The 25,818-nt window shown below is 46.9% G+C and overlaps 1 protein-coding gene across 2 annotated transcripts; it reads right to left on the bottom strand.

The window, feature by feature from the left end:
- Positions 1-6,348: 6,348 nt before the first annotated feature.
- Positions 6,349-24,257, bottom strand: Por (Protein-serine O-palmitoleoyltransferase por). Of its 2 annotated transcripts, XR_013319329.1 has the most exons (12): positions 23,856-24,257; positions 22,757-22,958; positions 21,924-21,967; positions 21,562-21,862; positions 20,513-20,623; positions 18,852-18,952; positions 18,710-18,789; positions 18,047-18,110; positions 17,901-17,986; positions 12,108-12,215; positions 7,386-7,536; positions 6,349-7,277 (listed from the first exon to the last, which is right to left on the bottom strand). XR_013319329.1 is itself a non-coding variant. In XM_077685229.1 (11 exons), the coding sequence occupies exons 1-11, from the start codon at positions 24,037-24,039 to the stop codon at positions 7,438-7,440; spliced, it is 1,380 nt and encodes a 459-aa protein (XP_077541355.1). In that variant the 5' UTR covers positions 24,040-24,257; the 3' UTR covers positions 6,349-7,437. The 2 variants fall into 2 exon arrangements, 1 of the variants encoding a protein (XP_077541355.1); XM_077685229.1 differs by having other exon boundaries at positions 6,349-7,536.
- Between the last annotated feature and the right edge of the window lie 1,561 nt (positions 24,258-25,818).

Here is a 25,818-nt window from a genome sequence, read left to right as displayed (position 1 = left end):
GCGCTCGTTTCGTGCGGATGCCGCGGCGATGCGCGGCCGCCTGGTGTGCCGCCGCCGTGACAAGGCAGGAGCGGGCCGGTTTTTCCCCGAACAGTTTGTTGGGTATCAGAGATGAGTGCAGTTGAAAAGGTTGAGCGCGAATAAATAGGAGTAATGAAATGCGGTTTTTCGGGAAAGCTTGAAATAGTGGTTCATTTATCAATTTTCGCCATGACGATTCCGTCAGCTAGGGGGCTTCTAGCGTGAGGCAAATTTAAGCACGGGCGTTGGAGAAAACTGCGCGGATAAGAGCATGGTATGCGCGTAAGAGTAAATTGTAGTACAACGTGGGCAAATAAACTTTTTTTGGAAGCGAAGTGGCATTAGAGTCGCCCTTTTCCCTAGAAGTAGAGGGTGGTGATGGGCGTTTGACAGTTTCGAGCTAGCATCGATATCACGTTCATATTTCGTTTTAACGCAGTGCGCTGCTCATGCTATTCGTTAACGAACTGTCCGCTCTACCTTTAGCAGCCGAAACTGCACAAATGAGTGTTTTTTTAGGTTCGTTAAAAGTTACTTACGTTCGTACCTCGCACGTCAGCAAGCGCTCGTTAAAGCTGGCTTTTTCGCATAATGAGTGTTATGGTGGCAAAGCCAACTTTAGGCAACAACTCCGGCGTGTTGAGTTTGTTAAATTTGACTTTTTTTAGCGTAAAGGTTCGTAAAGCGGCAGAGCCGTCTTTAGGAAACCATTCAGGCATGTTGAGAGTCCACCAAAGTGTAATTTTCTGAGTTTAAAAAGTTAAAATGGAGGAACGAAAATTACATAAGCTGGAGTAAGTGCGGCGTTTGTCAAAGCTGGCTTCTCAACAAATAGGCGTAGTAAGTGGCGAAGCCAACTTTAGGCAAGCTGTAGAGAAAGGAGTAATGGGTTGGTGGACCTTCCTTTCTTGTTTTTGTGCAATAAATACATACATACATACATAATTTTAAAGAGGTAGGGTTCGGACCTTTCGGCTGAAACAATAAGAAAAATGGAGAACACACCGAAGCCGTTTTTAATAATTATACCGGAAAAATGGTCGATATTCAACGACAGTAAAGACCGAGGATTGATTGGTTGTTGGTTTTAACGCACCGACGCAACGCAGGCGATGAGGCGCGCCGTAGTGGAGGGCTCCGGATTAATTTTGACCACCTGAGGATCTTTAACGTGCGCCGAAACCTCGTACCCACGGTCGTTTTCGATTTTCGCCTCCATCAGAAAAGCGGCCGCAGCGGCCGGGAATCGAACCCGCGTCCTCGTGCTCAGCAGCACAACCAAGGGTTTCCCCAGGCATCGAATCAAGGGGGGGTGTCTCAATGGCTCTGGGGGGGTCATAAACTAGAAGAGCTGTTTTTTTATCCCACTAGTTAAATAATAGACGTCTGTTAACCAAACGCTCATCCCCGTGACGTACGTTTTTCATTTTCTCTCTATATATATACACCTGAGAGGCGGTGCTTTCTATTCAATCTAAGAAAAAAACAAATTTAGAGAAATTTATTTTTTACCATGAAAGGTCTGTATTCAGTTTTTTTTTATTTCTCGCCATTTTTCAACGTATAAGGACATTTTCGAACTTGTTACCAGGGCCAGTGACGAAATTTGAGTTCTTGAAACAATGTTTAGGTAGTACACGAATTATGCAGCACTTATAAATCAGGCACCGATTGTACGCTCCCGATTTATTAAAACGCCAGGATTAGCTTCCGTAGCGCTTTTCGCTACTCCCTGGCTGGTAGCAATGTGCTCGCAGCGTGGTCAGTCTCAAACCACTTTGCCCCTTTCCTTTGAAAGCCTTTTTTGTGTGCACATACGAACTTGCCACGAGCTGTCGAAAAAAAGGAAATAAATACGTGCAACGCTAACAGCAAGCTCGGGGGCCGCACTTTTGTTTATTTTGCCCGAGGCTACTGCCAAGAATAGCGGACGGGCAGCCCGCGCATGCGCAGATCGATACTGAAAAAGGTCCATACAAGGACTGACCAGAGTGAAATTTGGGGATTCAAGGGGGGGTGTCCAGAAAAACTAGGGGGGGGGGTCTACACACCCCCTAGGGGGGGTGTAGGGAAATCACTGAGCACAACGACATAGCTACTGAGCCACCGCGGTGGGTAAAGAGCGAGGATAATGTGTGTTCTTTGGCTGAATAGTCATTGCATTGTACAGTGAGGCACATCACAGATATGCACATGTTATTCACCTAGACTGCACTGCCGCCATGCGGTGGGCGGGTCACCACATTTTCTTGTATTCGTGCAGATGAAAATTTTTAGACTATTGCAGTACCGACAACGTCCTCACTTAGGTTAACATTTCATTTGTTTTCTTCACATAGGAACAATTTGTGCCTTCATAGCAGTCAGTGCGCCCTCTAATAGGAAGCACAACACTGGGCCGTATTCTGGATCCCTGCTCCACTCCATTTGCTCCCTCCACTCGGCTGAGGGGGGGGGTCCACAATGCTTATGCATGGGGACACCGATTTCAAGGACCTCCTTCACTGGAGGATCGAGTGGGAGAAGGACTCAAAATACCAGGGTGAAGACTGGTTGCACTTATCATTCAGTAGTACGTGCCAGTCATAGGCACAGCTGCAGCTAGACATTTCAATAACTCTTCACAGTTATAGTTACTGAGAAAAAAGTATCAGCAGTACTTTTAACAGCGGGGATGTTCATTAAGCTCGAGTTTCATCCGTACCTAGCAAAGTGGAGAGGAGGAAAATGCTAGGCCAAGAAGTTTGAAGGAAAGTGGCGAGGAGGAAAGGAGCCGACGAGCACGTGTGGGAAGTGCGCGCCTCAAGAAAAAAAAAAAAACATTTCCCGTGGTAGGAATCGAACCTGGGTACCTCGCAGTGGAACTAGCATGGAGCCGCAATCGGACCCGATTGCGGTACCATCACATTCGGGGCGCACAGCATTTTCCTTGGGTTCGTAGCGCGGGCGTTTGCTTTGGACTTTGGCTGAGTTGAAGTGGACTTTGGCTTCGGATTTTGGCAGTTTGAATTTTGAACTTTAGGAGGGTGGATTGTGGACTTTATTTTAACCTAGTTTGCATGAAGAAAGCTTCGCTTATTAACCATCTTTCTCTTAATAAAAGGGCTTTGCTTCGGTTCCTGTAAAAATCTGAAACAGATATTTAACCTGAACGATGTAGCCTTTTGAATAAATGTTAATATGCTCAGCAAGTGCGCACAAATTCGAATTCACAAATAATTTTATACAGCTTCTATGTGCCTCATTTTGTTTTCCCTCTGTGCTGAGGGATTTAGCTGAAAAACTTGTCACTCAACATTAGCTGTCATGTCTGGAGGGGGTATTCAGAAAGCTTGACTGTGAAAACACGGGATTAAGGATAAACTAAGAATACTTGAGCCATTTGAGGTTTGTGGACGACATAGCCTCGCTGAGTGAAATTACCTGTAAAAAATGCTTGAGGAACCCCAATCAGAAAGCACGGCTGTGGGGCTAAAAATAATTATGAATAAATCTAAAGTAATGAGGAATAAGCATGCCGAAAGCGCCCTGTTCAGCATATGTAACAAAACGTGTAAACAAGTAGAATAATACAACTACCTCGAAAAAATGGTTAGTGCTGACCCCAACCACGAGAGAAATCCGGCGCAGAATAGGTATGAGCTGGGGAGCACTCGGCAAGCTCTCCCAAATAATGAAAAGTAAGCTACCTCTCTCACTCAAAAGAAAAATCTAGAACCAGTGCATACTGCCAGTTATGACGTGTGGAGCTGAAACTTGGCGCCTTACTAAACAACTAGAAAGCAAACTTAGGTCAGCTTAACGAACCACCGAACGAATAATGGTTGGAGTAACACTTAGGGGCAGGAAATGAGCTGCCTGGATCAGAGAACAAACTAGAGTTGACGATATCATAATACAAATAAAGAAAAAAACATGAACTTGGGCTGGCCATGTAGTGAGACGAACCGACAACCGGTGGACAATTAGGGTAACAGAGTGGATACCAAGAGATGGGTCTAGAAGAAGGAAAAGACCAATCACACGATGGAGGAATGAATTACGTAACTTCGGGGGTAAACTGTGGACTCGAGTAGTGAAGGACAGGAATTGGTGGACGTCAATGGGGGAGGCCCTAGTCCTGCAGTGGACTTTAGTAGGCTGTTGATGATGATGATTAGCTGACATTCAAAATTTTCATCTGAGGTCTTCCCTCTTTTGGTACGCTGTGATTGCGTCACAGAACCACTACGGGAGCATAGCGAGCAGTACGAGATTTGGCTGGAACTCCCAAGAGAAGCAAGGTTTTGTGCGCAGACTGAGTGCCTGTGCCTGCATGCATTCCTCCACGACCCAGGCTACGGGAGTCTCGATCGTCAGCTCGGCCTTTCACCAGCTCCGGGTCCTAACTGATGAAGCAGGAAAGCCCTCCCTAATCGCTTCATCCCCTTGGCCCTATGAGCCGGACGACAGTGCAGAAATGAGGACCGATAAATGTGTTCTCCTTGGATATATCACCTATTGTACTGTGCAATCAGAAGACATTACGAGTTCACGTTCCTATTGGACTATTGCAGTCTTCTACAGCGATAATGAATTCAACTGGGCTCACTCCTTGTTGCAGGCCCACGCAGATTGCGGATGGGCATCAAGTCGGCAGCATAGTTTAGCTGTTATTGTTCCACTCACCTCATCATCGTCGTCATCACGAGACTGTTGTACACTGCAGGTCGAAGCCCTGTCCCACCATCCCCCACCTCTGTTATCTCGTGCAACCTGAAATCATTATTTGCCCCCAATGTTTTTATCCCATCCCTCTGCCCCATTTTCTGTCCCCCACTGCACCCTGTCCCTTGGTAGCCATTTCGTTCATATTTATGTTCGCCACTTTATTGATTATTCGAGTTTTCGAGCATCGTGAACAATATGCGTACTATAATAATTTTTAAACTACCTTTTATCCAGTCATTAGCACGCACTGTAAATAGAAGGTTAGACTAAAGGCGACATGAATGTTTCCTGCGTTGTCACTGCAGCATCAACCTCCCCCACCCCTCCCCTTCAGCCTCGCCATTCATTTTGCATTAATTAAAAATTCGTCTTTACTTGTGTTGACGTTTTGTGGCACAGAGGCTGTCATAGGTAACGAAATGGAGCCAATCTTAAAAATAACAGACTTACAATGCCATAATACAGCAACTTTCGAAGGAGCATGTTACTAAGGCATAGATGCTCAGTAGATTTCAAGAAAACAGAATTTGAGACAACCGACCTGTGGCAGCAGTATATTGCTGAAAAGAGGAAGAAATGGGGCAAATGCACAGAGGCGACAAGGAAGGCTATACTGAAGCGCTTGCCATGCTGTCGTGCCTACCATTTGTGGTCAGGTAGCATGTTTTCCTTGCGGTGGCCGCTTTCCAGGTAAAGGCAAAAAGCGAAAATGTCCGTGTCAATATTTTAGCACACGTTAAAGATCCCCAGGTGGCCTAGTTAATCCGGAGTCCTCCCCTACAGCCCGCCTCGTGGCCGAGGTGTACCTTCGGTGCATTAAGCCCCACAATCAATCAATAAATCAAGGATGCTCTCCTGGATGTGTTTGCTCAACCACCAGCAATATGAACCATGTTGTCCCTTCAACTTATGCCAAAGTTGTGTCATGTTGTTTCATACTTTTAACTTGACTCCCTTATGGCTGCAGCTTAAGCCATAACGGGAGTAGCTACACACGACCTTAGAGCATTTTTTGGCACAACTCACTCTGTTTGTTACTATACTTTTTTGCATTTAGGTTGATTGATTGATTGATTTGATTTATTGAATGATTGTAAGGTTTAACGCCCCGACGCAACGCAGGCGATGAGGCGCGCCGTTGTGGAGGGCTCCGGATTAATTTTGACCCCCTGGGGATCTTTAACGTTGCGCCGAAATCTCGTACACACGGGCACTTTTGCCTTTCGCCTCCATCAGAACAGCGGCCGCTGCGGCTGCGAATCGAACCCGCATCCTTGTTCTTGGCAGCACATATGCAAATAGGTTGCAGCTATGAATCCACTGTCCAGCCTGTGAAGGAATGCTCAGTTCCCTGTTTAATCAACAAGAAATGCAAACCAAAGTGTGCTTGGTCAAAGACACTAGCAAGAGCCATTGCATGATACTGCTTTCAGATTAAATCTAAAAGCAAGAACACATAAATGTAGCACCTGGCATACCCCTCCCCCAAAACCCCTACACACATATGCACACACTCACACACAAAATACCTTTTACAGCAAGATTGTGAAGCAACACTGCAGGAAACCTTTTTAGTTGGTCCACAGGTCACTTAATTAAAGGACAGATAAAGTGAAAGCAATAGCAAAAAAAGCTTTATTGCCAAATTTGTGTTTACAAAAACACAGACACTTGCACAGACATCTCAATAAATAGCCAGAGGCTCTCATTCATGCAGTAGAAAAAATTTTCTCACTCGTTACTTTATTTTTTACCTTCTCAGTATTTCAACTTTAATTATTGCCCTGTCGATGCTGCTAAGCTCGCTTTTATTACTTACGGCAGAAAAATAATTTTAAGGAGAGGTAGTAGTGGTTGAAAGGCATTCATCGTTACCCAATTCCTAACCCAATTTTACACTTTTTTTTTTATAGTATCGCTCGTTTACATTGACACCACGTGAAGTTCAGCAGCCTGGAATTTGCCCTAAGGAAATGTAGTTTCTTAATTAAGAGATTACCCTGCCCGGACGAAATGTATAAAGTGTCACAACCAGCCGTTCTTTCAATGCAGTTTAGCATTTTTGTAGCAGGAATCCCCAACTTAGCCTTAGCAAGAACAATATAAGAGCTTTCTAATTTAGTGGTTCTAGCCGTGGCTACCATTATATTTCTTTCTCTCCTTATGAAGGGTAAAGGCCAAGTTCAGAAGTGTCTTCCACACAGATGTCTCTCCATCTGGCAACCGTAAACAATTTTTCTTTGTCTTGCATTCTTATAAAAGGAACTCGGCATGACAGTTAACAGGGGCACAAAACAAACAAATACACAAAAGAACAAAGGCTTGATTACTGCTGCTATTATCTTTCTCGAGTTTCATCTGCAGTCAGAGATGTATGCGTTGTGCAGCACACCAAGCTTCTCACAACCACTGCGTCCTTATAATGGCCACCCTACGGCACTCTGGCTTCTTTTTCTCTCAACACAACAAAGCTTTGCTTGAGTCGATGGCAGATCCATGCACTCAAAGGAAGGGGGGGCTCTTAATTCCACAGTAAATACGACCATCTAAAAAAGAATAAAAAAATCGAGTACATGATAGAGAGAATGGTAACTGAGAATTGTTGGGCGTTGGTAAAAACTTGTCGCAAGGCGGTCAACAGGAGACATGGTTACCAGGTGTTGGCACAGGACGCACCACGGGTGTCGTGGGGGTGGCAGGCGGTCGTCAGATGAGCAGCTGGATGACAAAGGTGGCCAGGGCAACCCAGTGGCTGGCAAACTGCAGCTCGGACCATTTGGCCAGGGTGTGCTGCATGCTGTAGCCCTGCAAGGTAATATACGCAGACACATCAGCTGGTGCAGCGCTACTGGTGGGCTGAAGGCGGCCCATGTCGGTCAGACGTTGAATCAAACTTCGTTCACGGGAAACTTCAGCAAAGAGATTTGTTGATTTGCCCTAAATGCAATGAAACAAAGAAGAAAAAGAAGAGGGGCTGTTAACACAAACTTGTGATGAGAACAGCTTTTCACAGTTGTCTTGTGGCCAAGGTAGTGCCTGCTTTCGGGTTTAAAAAGGCATTGAGTACCCAGTTCATGTGCATACTTGTGGTTCGTGGCTTTTGAGTATGCTACTTTGTGAGAAAAGTTTCCAAAAAAATTGAAGCCGTTCCACTCAGTGTGAAGCTGTCGGAAGTGCAGAGCAGTGATTCGCTATAATAGGCTGCAGCGCCGTTATCCACTCACTGCTGCCACCCATCACGCTCTTCGCCATCCTGTTTCACTCTTGATGAATGGAACGGAGGTTTGTCCAATGCAATTCGAATTTCCCGCATTCGCAGTGCTTGCTTTTCCTCCCGCACAAGCTGGCGTTGCACTGCCACTTTTTTTTTTCGCTTGCTATCGTAAAAACCAACCCAACAAGCGTTCCTAACTAAATGAATGCGGGTGCTGCCTGTTAATTATATATATTTTGCCTCAAATGTACCTGCAGTTTTCTTTGCGCTAAACAACGGGGAGATGTATGACGAGGGTTAGCGGTTCACGAGGCTTGAACGGTTATGACTATTTAAACCGCGTGGTTTTTGAAGACTCTGGGTTACGCCGCAACGATGGCACACTGTGGAGCTCTACTTGGGTCCGTTATCTCACTGCGCTGCCTGATTCCGGCAGTCGAGCGTAATGCATTACACGTTACAGCAAGCTACGACGACAATGCTAGCCCCTAAAGTGTTCTGCACTTGACAGCAGTTGTGATAGCATGAGCATTGCATCATGCCGTCGCATTTTATTGTGTTGGATACGCAGAAGCAGGCCAGATGAAGAAGAGGCCAGACCTTGGCCTTGGGTCGACCAAAGAAATGAGGGAAGGAAGACGAGAATCATTGGACGCCGTGTATCTCCCCCTCATTATGAGTCAGTTCACTGTAAAATACAGGGTGTTGCGACGATAACTGGAACACTTTAAAATTTTTTCCTGAGTGATCCGCCGCTCTTTTCGCGCTCAAACGTCACACAAAGGTCGCATTTTGTGGTCTATTTTGTTTGACACCGGGAACAACAACGGTACTTACCTGTTTATTCTGAAAATAAATAAAAACGATTTTCGCCTATGGGAAAATGGCCGCTGATTTGGACGTGCGAGCCAGCGCAAGTTGATGTTGGAACGGCGCAACCACCTGCAGAGTGAAACGCATGTTTGGGATTCACGTACGGAGCCAAATGGTGCAGCAGACGATCAGAAAATGCACCTAGAAATGAGCTAACAGACGATCAGAAATCCCGGTTTTCGGGCTCGCACGTCCAAATCGCCGCCATTTTCCCATAGGCGAAAATCGTTTTTATTTATTTTCAGAATAAACAGGTAACTACCGTTGTTGTTCCCGGTGTCAAACAAAATAGACCACAAAATGCGACCTTTGTGTGAAGTTCGAGCGTGAACAGAGCAGCGGATCGCTCAGGAAAATTTTTTAAAGTGTTCCAGTTATCGTCGCAACACACTGTATAGTTAACATTCCTTTTGGTAGTGGTGGACTCATTTCTTCGAAATATTCCTGCAAAGACCCATTGGCGTGGCGATGAAACAGAAACGTGCGCAGAATGGGTACAAGAACTAGGCAGCTTTTGATTGCACTCATAGTTGCCAGGCAAGTCAAGCGTTGCGATTCACATAACCTTGCTACTGATGACCACCTTTTTGTGCCAGCAGTCACACCAAGGCACTGCTTCTCAGACCCCATTTGAACAAATAACAGAAGCGGAAATTGTGTTTGGTGAGCTCAGTTTAGCTTATCATGAACTACTAAGAGAGTCACCAATGAAGTCGCCCAACAATGCAGCACTTCAAACTAAGGGACTAATACAGGCGGGAACATAACCGGAATAAAGTCAAAGTTGCCATACACAAAAGGTATGAGCTTTTCTGTTGGCACCGGAGTCCACAATATTTATGCATCAGTTTCTCAAGATGAGCACCATCTTGGCATGTTATGATGTTTTCTTCATTTCATTCCCACCTTTTTCTTTTAATTTTAGAAGCCGTACTTTAGCCCATTTCACAAACTCTGAACAACACAGGAGAGGTTATGGCCAGCATCAGCCTACAGGCAAAGCAGATGCACAAAAACAACAATGTCTCCCCACGAAGTCCATGCCTTCCATCATTGGCACCCACCATGAGGAGGCAAATAATGCACTATAGGAACTGGTTTCTTCTGCACAAGCCAGAAGTGCCAGAATGTTGATTGCACATCTTATGACACGAGGAGTTCCTAAGGATCAAATGTCACAGCTTTACTCATCAAATGAAATCATTCCTTCCTTGACCATCATTCCTTCCTTCCATCATTCCTTCTTCCATCCATCATTCCTTCCTTCCATCATTCCTCCACCATCATTCTTTGACCATCATTCCTTCCTTTCAATATTGCACTGCTACATTGCTAAAAGAAAGGTAGAGGCCTAACAATTTCTCAGTTCTTCCCCTCGGTTCTTCTTCATTAGTGGCTTTCTTTAAAGGCCAACTGCACTCAAATTTTCGACAACGTAAAAATGATGTCACCTAATAGTACACATAAAAAGAGTGCGAAATGCAAAATACTATGTTTCAAATATGAACCCGAGCGACGCAAACGGCTCGCGACATTCGCGTTTTCGGAACCGAAACTGAATAGAAAAGGCGGCCATTACCGGTGGCCGGACGTGACGTACGTGACGGAATGGAAGCGGCCCCGCTAAAACCGGCGGCCGCTCGGATTCGCCTTCAAATGCGCGTGGTAGCGTCGCGTTTCGCGCTGTGATTTCCACAGAAGAACTCCCACTAACGTTTGCCCAGGATAATAGAGAGTTTTAGCATATCGTTACCGTGTTTACGTTGCCGTTTACCATGTTTGCGGGAGTCGACTGCGCAGTGCAAGAGTTACCGCGAACGGTAACTTACCGGCGCAGGCTTCACCGTCGCCAAGCGGCTTCCGGTAACACGGTAAACGGTAACACAAACACGGTAACGATATGCTAAAACTGCCTAATGGAGTTAGGCGCGATTCCGACATAGCGTTGCTATCAATCATACAACAGTTATTTTTCCATCAGAATAATTGCCGTTGTAGCAATCGTGGGAATCGTGAGTAAAAAAGCGGGCCCTGATTTACAAAGCCAGGTGCTTGTACGATATCGAAAAGCAGCTTTGGTTAGCCGGCGCCTCCGCTGTGACATCGCTCCTCTTTGAAGGGAATAAACCGCACGCGGGCGCAGATAAACCACTATTTTTACTCTACATTACGCGCAAACAGCTTCGTGCATATATATATCAGCCTAGTATTTTTCGCCTTGCTGCACATCGAGAATCAAATTATAAAAGGGATCTAAAACTATAATCCAGCTTCGACAGCTAATGCGCTAAAACACGAAAAAAATTACCTATCTTCCGCTGTCTTCTACTTTCATCAGAGACATATATGTGCTGTTGTAAACATTTGACTTTCAAGTAATTCTAGTGCTCTACAAAAGTAAATACTTCATTAGATAATTGAAAAAAAAAAAAAAAAGTTTATTGTTTATGAGAGGAGCAGTTTCGTTAGCTTTCGCACTTCGCAAAAACGACGGCTGATATTTGTGCGGATATATTTGTTTCCACGAGCAAGGTTCACTTAGAGAGTGAGGCAAAAGTCGTATAAATGTTTATACCCGCGTGTACAACAACCCTAGTTCGGTCGCAAAACTTTGGACAGGTCTAAGGGAAGGAGGTGGCGTTGGCCCAGCCCAAATATTGCAAATATCGGACACGGAAGGTCAAGTGGTCAAGACTTTATAAAAGATCCTTTTTTCTGTGATAGATGCAATAGGAATGCGAAATGTAAGGCAAATGTGCGTGTCGCGGTATTTCTTTTTTAGTAGAAATATTATTTCCAGGTATTATAAGAAGAGTTTTGCTAGCTCCAGAACGTTCGCAAGCGCGCGTATATTTTTTAGGCTTCTAACATATTTTATTGCACTGAAAAAAAAAGGCGGATATTGCTACCTATGCAGTTAGTTTGAAAGATGTGATGGCGATGGCAGTACAGCGCGGTGGTGTAGCAGAGAAACCCCGAGCGAACGCGTCCCTGCGCCCGGCGGAGTGCCGTGCAAGTCGCCCGGAGAAGCGCGAGCTCCACGGGACAGGTTCCCCAACCTCCGTCACACGCCGCTCGCAACTTGCTTCGGCGACTCTCCGCCAGGTGCAAACGTCGTCTGCACGGAGCTACTTTGAACGACGGCACCTAGTGTGCTGTGTGCTTACGAAGCTTAGGATTTCGCCATAGTGATTTTAACAACCTAGACTGCTTATTTGGATCAAATTTGGACAAAGAAAAATTTGAGCGCAGTTGGCCTTTAAGGTCAGCGAGAGCCGCACAGACTGACCTGCTCCTGCAGGGGTTCGCTGTCAAACATGAGTCCCAGGTAGGCCAGGTGGAAAGCCGCCAGCAGCCCCAGGCCAAGGTTTGCGGCTCGCACACCCCAGTGGTCAGCCTGCAAGACGGGCAGAATACGCTACAGGCAAGAAGAAGCTAGAGGCTGGAAGAGTGGGCTATCACTGTCACAGTCAACAAGCTTCACCAGGCAGCCTGACACTCTTGAAGTTCACCAGTTACTGTATAATCTCGAGCAAGAGCCGCGCACCCGTGTATGAGCCGCAACCTCCCTTTTCGAACCAATAATTTTGAAAAAGGAAAAAGAATGGACGCCATCCCGCCCTGCGAAAGTGGATTTCCAGCGCAGCTGTTGTAAAGCACCACACATGTTGATGGGGGAGGGTATAAAACGTTTCTCGCTGTCTCGGCGGGGTTGTCGCACTCGGCTTCTCTGGCGGCAAATTCTGGGTCCTGACGCATGTACTCCTGACAAGGCGATCTTCTAAGAGGGTGGGGGGCATGTTGTGTCGATGCAATGCAAAACATGGAACTTGCGAGGGGGCGTTCAAGACCCATGACCTCTGTCAATTAGTGTTTCCTACGAGGGCATGCACTTTCCCTCACCAACGCCGCCTCAACAAAAGCAATGCTTGTTTCTTTTGCCGGAGTAAATCGCCTGTCTAAGTGTTCCCCCGTGTCAGCTCATCGTTGACTGAAAGGGCACAACAGACCCTTTGCCTTTAAGCAGGAAGTTTTCAGTTGTATGCCTTCCGCCCTCCCTGTAACTGCATTTCTGGGTAATTGGGGCGCCTGCTAGGCTGCAAACCAGCAAATTTGTTCTCGCTGCAGGTGATGCAGCATGTCTTCGTTCATTATCTTGCAAAGAAAAAAAAAGAAGACAGTTCTGCATAAGTACCCAAAAGTCAGCTAGCTGCGCTGTTCCCAAGCCACTGCGACGGACGATTTCACACGAGCCATGCCAGTTGCGTCTGACCTTCCACCCCCGATGCCTACCCCCACGCCCCCGCCTAGACACATGCGCGCCTCGAACGAAATGAGACAAACAACCTCCCACCACATCACGCACAGAGCTTTGCACTGCTGTCAGGATGAACGGAGAAAGAGAAACGGGTGGGAGAAGCGTACGAGGATCACAACAGCGACTGGAACCCATAACTCGATCGAGAGAGGCCTTAGACAAAAATCTCCAGAAATTTGCCATATCACCATTCATGATTCTAGGTTGCCACGGGCCTCTCAACTTCGCCAATTTGGCAAAAAGAAGCCACCAGGGGCAACCTTGGTGCGTAATTTCATTGGGAATGGGTGGGAGCGACATTATACGACCACCGCGCCTACTGACATGCTAAACACAAAACTTCCAAATCACAGGTTGTTTACATAGCTGTAACTTTCCGCTGAAACTAGTGTAAGCTCAAAAAAGGTTGTCGAATTTTTCGCTTTGGCGCAGCGCGGGTGCGATTTTGGGCAATTTTGTGGTTTTGGTGCATCTTGTAGCAGCAAGTCACAAATGTACCAACAGCACTCTGGCGCAGCTTCCCTCTGGCGCAGCTTCCCTCTCCTGTGTGTGTTGAGTGCTGCTGCTCTTCCACTTGCTCTGCCGATTTATGAAACACTGCGCTAAGTTGGCATTGACAAAGACGAAGGGGAGCAAGACACAAGGTGCACACCTACGAAAGCTCTTTCGTATGTGTGCATCTCGTGTCTCCCCGTTTTTTGTCTTCGTCAGTGTCAACTTAGCGCAGTGTTTTATAACTAGTAATGTACCAACTAGCCCAGAAACAAGCTCTCATGAACAGCTATACGGCAACCTTTAAGCTGAAAGTCGCAGAATGTATGCCCTGGATGGAACATGGCAAGGGCGCAGCAGGCCACCACTTCCGACGTTGATGACAAGTGTGTGAGGCAGTGATTCAGGAAAGGCTTACTGGTACGTTACAGCCCCTGGGCAGAAGTGTTGACCGGTCATTCAAAGTTGCATTCTGTCACCAGTACATGGCTTTGTGCGACCCACGAAAAAACTCCAACCAGAAGGCTGAGGAGAGCATCCCTGGCAACTGTTGCCCAATGGATGTAAGTGCATGGGACTCGGTGTCTTTTAATGTGGCATTGAAAAAGCTTCCAGGTGACCGGGATTTCCAATAACCTTGGCAGCACTGAGGATGACTTCGTGCTTGAAGAGGCTGCTCCCAAAGGAATGGAGAAGTCGGACCTCCAGAACAAACACACCGACAGTGATGATGACGACACGTAAAGTGCAACTGAATTAAATGCCGTGCATGTAACCACAATCTGACTCATTTTTAAAAAGGAGAAAAATTATTCGTGTATGGGCCGCACCCCCAAAAATCACTACCGGAATTGTGAAAAAAGCGGCCCTTAGACGAGTTAATACGATATGTTGCTGGCCAATGCAAATGTTTCAAGCACTTCTTATGCATGTGGCCACTTTTTTCATGAAGTTATCTACTGCCCATGTAGCTCAGCTTCCTTACTGCCCCATGCCCTTACTACGCAATGGGACTAACTGTTGGCGAGACTGCTACACAACCATCATAGCAATGGGGGCAATGGGCACCCAGTGTGGGGCAATGCATTGGGGGAGAACTGTGGGGTAACGGTTCAGTGGGATGATGTGTTGAAGGGCATCATCCGACAGCTCTGAACAGGTCATTGTTAAAAGTGTCTTTTTTAACATTGACAAAGGTCTAACACAGGTCTACCAAGAAGCCTTTTTCAAGGCTTCTCAATACTGAAGTATTTAAAAAGGTTTGGTACAAGGTATGTGATCACATGATGGGCAGCTGCACTTTACAGCTATATTCATGGCATCATTATAGCTGCTGAACTGCCACTTTGAACATTGCTGAAATCATATCACAGCTCCAGCAGGTGAAAGCATTTGCAGGGTGGTCAGCCAGTAGTTGCCAGGTGCCATGGTTGTAAGGGGCAAACAAGAACGAACTCTGCCCTTTTGAGAAATTGTGTCCAGTCATAAAAACAAATGGGTTGCATCGAGGTTGTATGCACATAATATCACTAGGAGAGCACACAACCCTGGAATCAATCATGTAGGTAACAGTATTACAGGCAACCAAGGCAGCCAGAACAAAGCTTGGTCCTGAGCAGCACAACAAAGGTGGATACTGCTTGCACTTCAAAGTACGTAGAATGGCACCAAGGGGGGAAGAGGACACAGGCTCACAAATTAAGCCCACATGTGGGTCAAGTTCTAATCCCTTGCCAGGTGTCCAAGAGTGACAACGTTTGCAGTAGGACCACTGTGGGGTCGATGCAGAACACTGGCACTGAGAAAAGGCCACGAATGACTGAATTAGAAGTACACAGCTCATGGACGAAAAAAGGCACAAAAAGATGAAAAAGACGAGGAACAAATGGTCTATGCGGCAACATTGTCTATTGCCATCCCATGGTTAAAGACGTGCCAATGCCAACTGAGCCCATATTACTACCAATACGGCGCAATGGCATGCAGTTGTTACTCACAAAGCAGCAGAAGGCAGAACGTAAAAGTAATATGAGGGTGCTCTCAAATGCCCTTTGAACCTACAAGGCTCGTGAACAGGACCTTTCACCAGGAGAATCGGGTGTGCGCCAGAATCCCTATTTGGGCCTCACCACCGAAATAGCCTGCAACCTAGAGTTAGCTTTTACCCTTCGAATGCACACATGCTGCATAAATCCTGTTGCCCACACCTGTTTGCAAGCATAAGCAACACTAGCATGCTTACAGGTGGTAAGTAAGTATTGGCCTGTGTGTGCCAAAGATCATTCCAGTTTTTACCTTTTTCTTGTATTTTTTTGCTACAAGTCTGACCACACAATACAAAAAGGCAGGTGAGTCATGAGAAGGAAGAGCACAGGGTAAGATAAGATACAGTTGAACCTCGATATAACGAACCTCGATTTAACGAAATTCGCGATATAACGAATTTTTTCAAGTTTTCTAACAAAATTTTGCTAAATGCATGTATTTTTGTCTCGATTTTACGAAGTAATTTTGTGCGGCGCTTTCGATTTAACGAAGTCACGGCAAGAAAGGAAGAACGAAATTCCGGTCGAGGCACGTTTTATTTTGCCTCTCAGGCCCTACATTGAAAAAATTCAGTGCTCAAATTGACTCTTGAAGGCTCAAATGAAAGAAAAGCGGTGAAATCTACGGTTAACAACAATTAGAAGCGAAGAACGAAGCTGCACAAACCGCTAGCGGTCATAGACGGTTTAATAGTGCGGCCACTATTTTGACGTCTCCATCGTTGCCTACGCCAGCGCCCTCTATGCTTAGGCTACCGAAGCCTACTTCAAGCTTTTTTTTTTTTCTACGCGTCATTGCTCACGGTGCTGCTGCGCTAGGTTGTGCTCGCTGATAACCAAATTAATATTTTGTTCGTGCATCGTTAGGTGAGTTTTGTAAGCAGCATGAGCACTCCAAGAGAAAGAAAAGTGTTCCGAACAAGAGCCTGAGGAAGTTCGGTGAAACTGACAGCCACCGAAGTGTGATGGATGCCATCGATGTTCTGCGGAGGCACGCAGGTGCACACGAATGTTAAGACCTTGTTAGCGCTGTCAGCATACGACCGTCACGTAAAGCCCGCCCTGGTCAAGAAACGCCAAGCACTGCTTACGGACTTCTTCACTACGGCTTGAACATCGAGTGCTGGTGGCAATAAATTGCTCTCTTTGAACGTGGTCATCTTCGTTTCACCAGCGTTCATTAGACAGCTGCGGTGCGGAGAAATCAGTTTCGTAAGGGCTCAGTGGGCATAAAAGTAATTGCTTAATCGAATTTGGCCGGAAGAATTTTATTTAATGTAAGCTTTCCGCTTTCCGGAGCACGTAAGCGCTGCTCCACACAGTGAAGCGGTCCGCGTGTACTCCGCTGAACTCGCAATCATGGCTTTATCTCGAGTGTTGTGGTTGCATCACGCGCCTATACTGCAGAGCCTTTGTACATGAAAAAAGTCTTTCGAAAGTTTCATAGCAGCCTTCCGCTGTTGGCCCGCCGCGCCTAGGCCCCTAAGCCTACCAATGAATAGACGAAAAGAGGCGTAACTTCGAACGAGCACCTCGGCGGGGTGAGGTTCACGGGACATGGACGCGGGCGCGGGTTCAATTGACTATAACAGCGGCATTTAGTAGTGACCGAAATGAAAAAACAAAAAGTGGAAACCTAGTCTGCTATCATATTTAATGAGGCGTTGCGGAAAAAGCACCGGTTTTACATGAACTACCGTCGGCTATCCGAATTCCATTGCCCAAGTGTTGAAACTCTTAATTCACACAATTTTCGCGGCCAGTTTTAGTACAAATTTCGCTTTAATTGGAGAGGTAACAACATAGCAGTTGTTGCCTGGCGAGGGCCAAAGTGTTAAAACCCCAATAACTGGTTAAATGAACCGTAAAATCGAAACCTCGATTTTACGAAATTCTCGATTTAACGAAATTTGCGGCCCCAAGTACCACTTCGTTATATCGAGGTTTAACTGTAGTTGCTACCCATACGTGGTTGGTTGGTGAACGTATGAATCACCATAAAATGAGGAAAAGTTGCAGAAAATGACGGCCAGGGCTGCATTCCATTGCAACCAGTACCAAGGCCAAGTTTCAATCAAGTGTCATAGCAACTCCATTTTGAACGGCAAAGAACATGAAAACTTTCCCATTCCAGACAAATGCTGTTAGGCAATGCTGTCCTTTGCCAGGACCCTGGTGCACATCTAGTAATATGAGCACTGCCTGCATGCAACTGTATGGGCCTTACCCGCAGCTTGTGCTTCTCACAGCCGGGATGGCAGGGACGGGCTCCAAGGCATGCGTCATACGCCTGGCTCAGCTTCTGCCGCAGCACTGCACACCGACAGGCACTTTATTAGCCAGTTCTGTCAAACTGTACACAAGCACACCCACCGTGCTCAGAGTAGCTGTAAAGGGCCAAGGACAGGAGCACAGCAGCCAGCTGGAAGTTGAGGCCCTGGCAAAAGGGGTAAGAGTAGGGGTGGGCACAGGCGTGCCGCAAGGCATCGCTGTGGTTCCATCTCTCTTCAAGGGCATGAAACTTCCACCTCTAACACCGCCCTGTTTTGAAAAGCTGAATCTTATGAATGGCCCCATACCTTGTACAGTAGCATGCACCATTTCACAGTATGGTAAAGCAAACAGATGTGCGATTTCGATTACCTATGCACAGAACATTTTGAAATACTTCCCTCTTAATGGTCACAAGGATGCGTGTATCCCTCTTGTACAGCCAATGTAATCGATTTGACGAGAATTATGGATGACTGAATGAATGAATAAAATCTTTTTTAAATGTAGAAGAGTGCTGTGTGACGAGGATTGTACGATGGACAGGGAGTACGAGGACTGATAGGGTGAAGCACAGCAAAAAGAAAGGATATTGTGCAAGAAAAACAGCACTTTTGAATGTTTTCTCTCAAGAAAATGCGTCTAAATCGGCCAGAAAAACAAAAAAGAAGCCCAGAACATGACTTTCTAGGCTTGCACTCAACAAAACTGTGATATATAGTATCGTGACAATAGGATGAAGAAAAAATCGTTCCGGCCACTCACATGCAGGAGCGCACTAGCAGCATAGGTGAGCAGCAAGGCCCCCAGATTGCCCAAGTGTTGCCGGGTCCCCTGGAAGACATCTGCATGGGGCTCGTCTCCTCCACCCCAATCATGTCGACCCCCACTTTTTACCCCGACTCACAGTGCTTCAGCCAGGTGTGCATGGAGCGGTTCCAGTGCACCACCACCTGCACCAGGGAACGGGGCAGCTCCACTTCCAGCGGTGAGCACAGCTGCAGTGCCCTGGGGAGGAGGAGTGAGAATCGCACACCGACTATAATGGCAATTTCGGCTTTTGCTTCAAGCAAGCAGGTGCAGTGGTACAGGCACTACCATTACATGCGAGTGACTGGGAGCAAAGCAGATAGAAGATGTCTGTGAACAACCTGGCCAGACTAGTACAAATCTGGACAACGACAGCCGAGGATTTTGCAAAAGAAAACTTGGGTGTCCGGTAATTGTGGCGCCAGCAGTCTTAACCTTGTCACAATGTACAGCATCTACACACTACAATGATAACAATCAACTTAGATTTTTTTCCCCTTTCAACAAGAGAATAATGAGCCCTGCATTGTTTTTGTTTTTGTTTGGCGCCTCACGAATGTCTAACTCGGAAGTACTAGTGCAGTACCTATGTCGGCGTGAGAGCCTGTTTTCTTCTGTGCCAATGTTGTGGCTAAACAGATTTGTTTTCCATCATTGTTTCTAAAGACATGTTTTCCCATTGCCTTCTCCTAAATGTTTGAAAGCTTCCCGCAGTGCACCCACTACCAATGCTGTTCCATTTTGTCATTCATTGTATAGTGATGGGACGTAGGTCTATACTATCATGCAATACTGTCTATACATACTGCACTGCAGAAAAACGGACTCCATTGGGAAGCACAAGCAGTAGAACGACACACCCCTCTTTTGGGCATATAGGGTAGGATAATAATTAGGTACATTGGAACACCAAAAACCTGCACAGTGCACGGTGCAGGTTTTGGTATTGATGCACAATGGTGCATCAATAAATGGACATCTTTATAAAAGATTTTCCTGGGCGAATCGCTACTCCGTTCGAGTTCAAACTTTACACAATGACCACATTTTGTGGTCTATTTTGTTTAACACCAAGAACAAGAGCGGCACTTACCTGCTTATTTAGAAAACAAATAAAAACGATTTTCGCCGATGGAAAACCTGGGCACCATGTTGGCAATTTTGACCACACTTGTAGTGTGGCGCCACCTCGCATATCCAGCACAAAACACCCGATGCCGGTTCACGACAGGTTCGCAGAGCATCGGGTGTTTTGTGCTGGATACACAGGGTGGCACCACACTACAAATGTGGTCAAAATTGCCAAGATGGTGCCCAGGTTTTCAATCCACGAAAGTCATGTTTGATTGTTTTCTAAATGAGAGGGTAAGCTAAGCACGGCGTTTACCTGCTCGTTAAACAAAACAAACCACAAAATGCGACCTTCGTGTAAAGTTTGAACATGAACGGAGCAGTGGCTCGCTCAGGAAAATTTTTTAAAGACGTTCACTTACCGGTGCACCACCCTGTGTTTCTCTGATTGTGCCACTTTCGCAAGCAACACCAAAGTCAGAATGGTGCACAGCGCGCAACCACTCGGTGCTCGAAGGATTACAAAGAATCAAATGCCGACAGTCACCGCTGGTTGCAAAAAGAAGTTTGTTCAGAGTATGCAGACAGGACCGAGTACAAACAGATGCCAAATGTGCAGAAGTGTTGTGCTCATAACTACCACTTCCCGCAAAGTGGACTAAGGGCTGGCAGACTCCAGCAACTTACCAGGATCCATCGTGACTGATGCCTGCTGCAACAGCAGTGGCCTCCGACAGGAAGGTGACAAAGTAGTGGCTGAAGCGGAATGACAGGGCATCCCTGTATGCAGCCAGCCACCTGCACAGCGAGCGATTATTAAGTGGACTGAATTTCCTGACTGAGGACACCAAGGAAAACGAAGGGGGCACGACCCACAAAACAGGCACAGATGAATGAAAAAGAGTTTGGCTTTCAAACTATGCATTATCGACGTGCACACCAGAGTAGGGACAAGCAGGTTAACTGCGCACCTTAGAGAGTTGGAAATCTGACAAGACAGTTTCTTTACCAGAGTAAAGTTTGGAATGTGGAAAAAGGTACCCAAGCGAAGTGGTGTGAGGTGGGGTTTTCTCTCTTCAAGTCATTTAATCAGTAGCAAAGTTACTTGCTCAGCTCAACATACAGGCTGCTCAAGCACAGCCACCTCAAACAGGCATGTAACAAACTACTTGCACAATATCGTGCAACTTTATTCTTGCTAAGTGACAGAGTCACCATTACTAGCACATCCCAGGATCAAGTCACATTATATCTTACGGCGCAGTTTCCCTGGCATGTTTTCTCCATGGTGCCTGCAACCTCCCCAGGCAACCTCCCTTCACGCATTCTCAAGCATGTCAATACTGCTAACTTGTTCCTTCTCACCTATTTCTTCCACCACTGGCTTTGCCTGTCTATGGAAAGCAGGCCCACTATCACTGTTCACTCACCGAAAGCGAGCTGCCATATTGCACCACTTGAGTAACCTCTTATGCCCCACTGCTACACTGCTGAGTGCTTACCATAAAGCTATTGCTGGGCTCACCCTGCGAAAAAACAATGCCCACCAGAACCTTTTTTGCAACTACAAAGCATCTCCAAGCCCTACAAATTTCTTGACCAAATCCTGAAAGGAAAAGCACCCCCCAATTAGTCTGCGTTCTATAAATTTTTTTATAAACCAGCCAATGACTCTGAGACGATGTAAAGTTACCAATTTTCAATCAAATTGCAAAAGCATAGTGTAATGTTCTTGCCTGAGGCCCAAAGTATTGGACAGGAGCCAGCTGGACCAGCAAGTGGACACCGTCAGGCAGACATAGGCCAATCCCATGCTCCGGGCGAGAGCCCGCACCCAGGGCACAAACCCAAGGGTCCCCATGGCAGCTGGGTCGAGACTCCGAGCGTACGAGTCAAATCCAATCCAGGGCCCCAGGGGCGCCGAGCCGACGTGCAGCAAATAACCAAGTGTAGCCACTACGCCTGGTGGCAGTAGCCGAGACTTGTCCAAGTCGACGGCCAGCGATACCAGCTTCATGCAGAGTACCAGCTGGCAGCCTGCAGGCACAAGCGGCTGCGGCCTTGACTGCCACAACTGACCATGGTTTTGCCATCTTACCTCTGACCTGGTGCCAAGATGTAGGCTCAACCAGCCACAGCTCACTGAAATGAGACAGGCACTGCCACATCAGCCCGAGTTTATTCCTCACCCCACAAATTTTTATTATTTCATCCCTTTATCAAGTTAACGGTATCACTCTACTTGTAATCCTGCCTCATGGTAGTCACTCCTTCACCCTGATAATCCACCAGTTGTCAATTTTCCGCATTGTATGCCCAGCCTAAGCCCACTTAGTTTTCTTCCTTTGAGTTATGATGTCTTCCTCCCAATTTGTTCCCTGATCCAAGCCGCTCATTTCGTGTCCCTAAGCACTACTCCTATCATCCTTTCCATGACTTGTTGGGTAGGCCTAAGCTTTCATTCAAAGTGCATAATAACGTGCTAAGTTCCTGCACCACAAGCCATCACCGGCCCTACACTCTGGTGTAACGGCTGCAAACTTTTGTCAACTTTACCCCTGCTGACTTCATTAGAATGGCCCAATGTCATTACAGTTAGTCAAGGGTTGGCTGTCATGCAATGCAAGTGGAACTCTCAGTCTGGCACTTGGCAACCATGCCAGTGCACAGAAGCAACGCTTTTGAAATTGCTGCCATTGTGCAGAAGTTCTTTTTCTCATTAGCACAACTGGCACATGGTCTACACTTAGTCTCACGCATACATAAAAGACATGTAAACAAAAAGAGGTGCAGCCACTGTGTGACGTGGTGATAAACAGAAGAGATGAGTGCCACCTGAACTAGCTTTCCTGAAGTATAAAAAAAAAAGGTCTCAGGTCAAGGCTGATTCTTTCTTTGTGGTGGGAAATAGCATGTGCTCCAGGCACTCACCAGGCAATCACAAAGCTTGCGACCAGCACAGCACATGCCAAGCCGCGATGCCGGTCCAGAGCCATCAATAGGCCGGCCCCCAGGAGTGCCAGACCAGCCACATACGCTGCCAGTGAGCCGACCAGGCCATAGAGGCTGCAAAGGCCCAGGAGGGCGGACAACAGGTGCGCCCATGTGTTTCCTGTTGCTGATGGCAGCAGCCCTGTAAAGCAATTGTGTAGGCAACTCAGTAGTGTAGGCAAACTTCCAAAGGCTGCTGAAAAATGTAACGTCCAACTGTCTCAAGAAATGGCAACAGTAAGTAGACCAGCAATTCTAATCTGTGGGTGCCTAGCTCTCTCCAGTGATGGAGTAACTATTTCATTTTCTGGCATAGAAAATGCCTTGGGGAAGCTGTGCCGTTTTAAAGCTGAAGCATCGTGGTATGTTTCCGAGTGTACCGCAATGCTCAAACTATCGAAAAGAAACTCGGGGAAATGATTAAGAGGAAACAAACCAAACTTTTGGCATATTGGTGTACATTAAGAGATGCCAAAGCAGCTTAAAGGGGGCCTGCAGCATTAGGAAACACCCCTCAACAAAGAGGTGCTTCGTGGGTTTAGGGTTTAATTCAATGCGCTTCTAGATAATTCCTTCCATTACATGCCCTCTTAGTTTCAGCACAAACATACCTACAATACCTACAGCATGAACATAATGCTTCGGTCCACAGCTAAGTGTAGTTTCAACTGCCAAACCTAGGTAAGCGCCCTGTGCAATGTGCCACAATGACCTTACACAGTTTAGCTTTTTGAGTGAGAGTAAGAGTACAAGTGTTTTCTGGACATTTGTTTTCTAAAAAGGGCATGTCCTACAACAAGAATTTTTACAGCAGCAACATAAAAGTAAACTGCGCTTTGTTGCACGTATCCGTGAAAAGCTAGCATCCCTTTATGAGATGAGGTAGCACTGAGCCATTTTTAGTCAGTGCTTTTACAGAACTAAAAGGGAAATTCAACTCGCTGTCGAGGCGACATTCTGACGACGCGAGCTATTGGTTCCAAACCTGGACATCTTCCAGTTTATGAAACGTCACGAGTAATCGACTGTTTCCACTTACTCGCGCAGACGACAGCCCTGAGAAACAGGCATGCCGGTAGTAGAACAGCTGCCGCGTGCAGCCCGTCGCGTAGAGTTGGTACCACGCAGAATGTGCACAAGTCGGTTAGAGAGAGTTCTCCGGTGTTGTCGTCCGGAAAGTACTCCTCGTCGGGGAGGTAGTCGTCTTCGTAGTCGAAATCCATCTGCCGCTTTCGTGTTGACAAACGGTCATCGCCGTGGGGAAATATACAACCTTTGCTTGCAGCAGTGCAAGTACTGACAGGTTGTGACTTGCTGGCGCTGTACGCGACCAGAAAGACAGCGGTCCGACTCCGGCTCACTCATCAGCGCAAAATTTTCGTCTTGAGTCATGCGAATGCAGGGGAGCCATCCCGCCCGCCAGGGTTGCTAAGTTAGGAGCTTAGTTGGCTTAGTCGGGGCCATCAAAGTGTGGAGGAATTTTGCTTTTTCGTTATCTTTGACGAAGTTAAAAATGCGGGGGCGGTAATCTTGTCCTCGCACTCACACTTTCAACCACTTGGTGAACTTTGTATCTTTTTTTGTTTCGCCAGTTCAAGGTCACGTTAAGGGCGGTTTATTTAAACCGAGAGAAAGCAAGCACAAGACATTTTGGATTCAAACAAAACATAGCGCAGCTTGTACTAGTGGTACAAGGCTCGAAAAACAGCAGAGCTGGCGGTCCCTCTCCCTCCGTCGGAGACCCGGCTGTTGCACCTCACATAGGTTTCCGAACTTGCCGCTGAAAGTTCTCAATGACTGGCAGCCTGGGATCGTTTCGGCCGCAGCTTTTCACACCTCTCCCAAAGTGGACCGCGTTAGCACGCGCCAGGACCCACGGCATCCGTCTGCGCGAACTCGGCGTCAGCTGTAGCGAGCTGTTCTGCGCTCCCCACTTCAGGTGCACGTGAACCGGCGAGGAGAAGAGCACGCGATATATCACTTCACGAACGCTGGGAGGAGTGTTCTCGATGGTCAAGCTGGACGACGCCGGGCACTCCTCACGAGGCGCGCGCTCACGTGCGCCAAGTATTTTTTCCGAGTATTTTTTTGCTAGCTCCTCACGTGGCGCGAGTCACGCCAGGCGGTCCTCACCAGGAGTACGCTCACGTGCGCTCGGTAGTTTTTCTTTGCTTTTTTTTTGCGAATTAAACAGCTCTGTTAAAAGAGTACTGACACGAAATTTCAAAGCTGAGATAACTATGTAAAACGCTTCCTTTTTATCAGGACATATCTCCCAGCACGTTTCAACAGCAACCGTTCAGCGAAACATATTTAAAATCAATTTTAATCTTCGCCCGCACGAGAAAGCCCAGAGCCACCCAGAGCGGGCCGACGTGACATCATCTGCTACGTGCCACAAACTGCCGACGTCGGGGCTCTCGTGACGAAGCCGACGCGCTGGCTGTGGTTGGTGCGCGCTGCTCGGTGCGCGCTGCTCGCCCAGACCGGCCGAGGTTTTCGCCGTCCCCACAGGCCCGGGCAGCATGACGTCAGTCCCAAAACCATGACGTGTACACACGCCCGAGCAGCGCGCGCCAACCACAGCCAGCGCGTCGGCTTCGTCACGGGAGCCCCGACGTCGGCAGTTTGGGGCACGTAGCAGATGATGTCACGACGGCCCGCTCTGGGCTTTCTCGTGCGGGCGAAGATTAAAATGGATTTTAAATATGTTTCGCTGAACGGCTGCTGTTGAAACTTGCTGGGAGATATCTCCTGATAAAAAGGAAGCGTTTTACATAGTTATCTCAGCTTTGAAATTTCGTGTCAGTACTCCTTTAAAGTGCCCATGCAGATAAAATACAAGTTTTTTTTATTCGAAAAATTTCGTGTTTTATAGTGCCCCCAGCCCTCGTCCGGCAGCAAACGATGCCGTCTTCACTAAGAATTAATTCAATTAAGATTAAAATTTTGATTCTCCCGCCAAATCGTGTGTTTCCGTCACATCCGCAATGAAGTCACAA

This window comes from Haemaphysalis longicornis, unplaced genomic scaffold, assembly GCF_048455015.1.
Source record: "Haemaphysalis longicornis isolate Haplotype H1 unplaced genomic scaffold, Haemaphysalis longicornis Haplotype H1 scaffold_9, whole genome shotgun sequence".
Classification (NCBI taxonomy): Eukaryota; Metazoa; Arthropoda; class Arachnida; order Ixodida; family Ixodidae; genus Haemaphysalis; species Haemaphysalis longicornis.
Note: the sequence above shows the minus strand (reverse complement) of the source record. Positions and strands in the feature narration are given on the sequence as shown.

What these genes read in the sequence shown, in the direction of transcription:
- Por (XM_077685229.1), bottom strand. Translation starts at nt 24,039, where the DNA reads ATGGATTTCGACTACGAAGACGACTACCTCCCCGACGAGGAGTACTTT. An exon ending in GCACACCTGGCTGAAGCACT is followed by an intron (nt 18,790 to 18,851) that starts GTGAGTCGGGGT and finishes AGCCCCATGCAG; the next exon opens with ATGTCTTCCAGGGGACCCGG. An exon ending in GCGAACCCCTGCAGGAGCAG is followed by an intron (nt 7,537 to 12,107) that starts GTCAGTCTGTGC and finishes ATTACCTTGCAG; the next exon opens with GGCTACAGCATGCAGCACAC.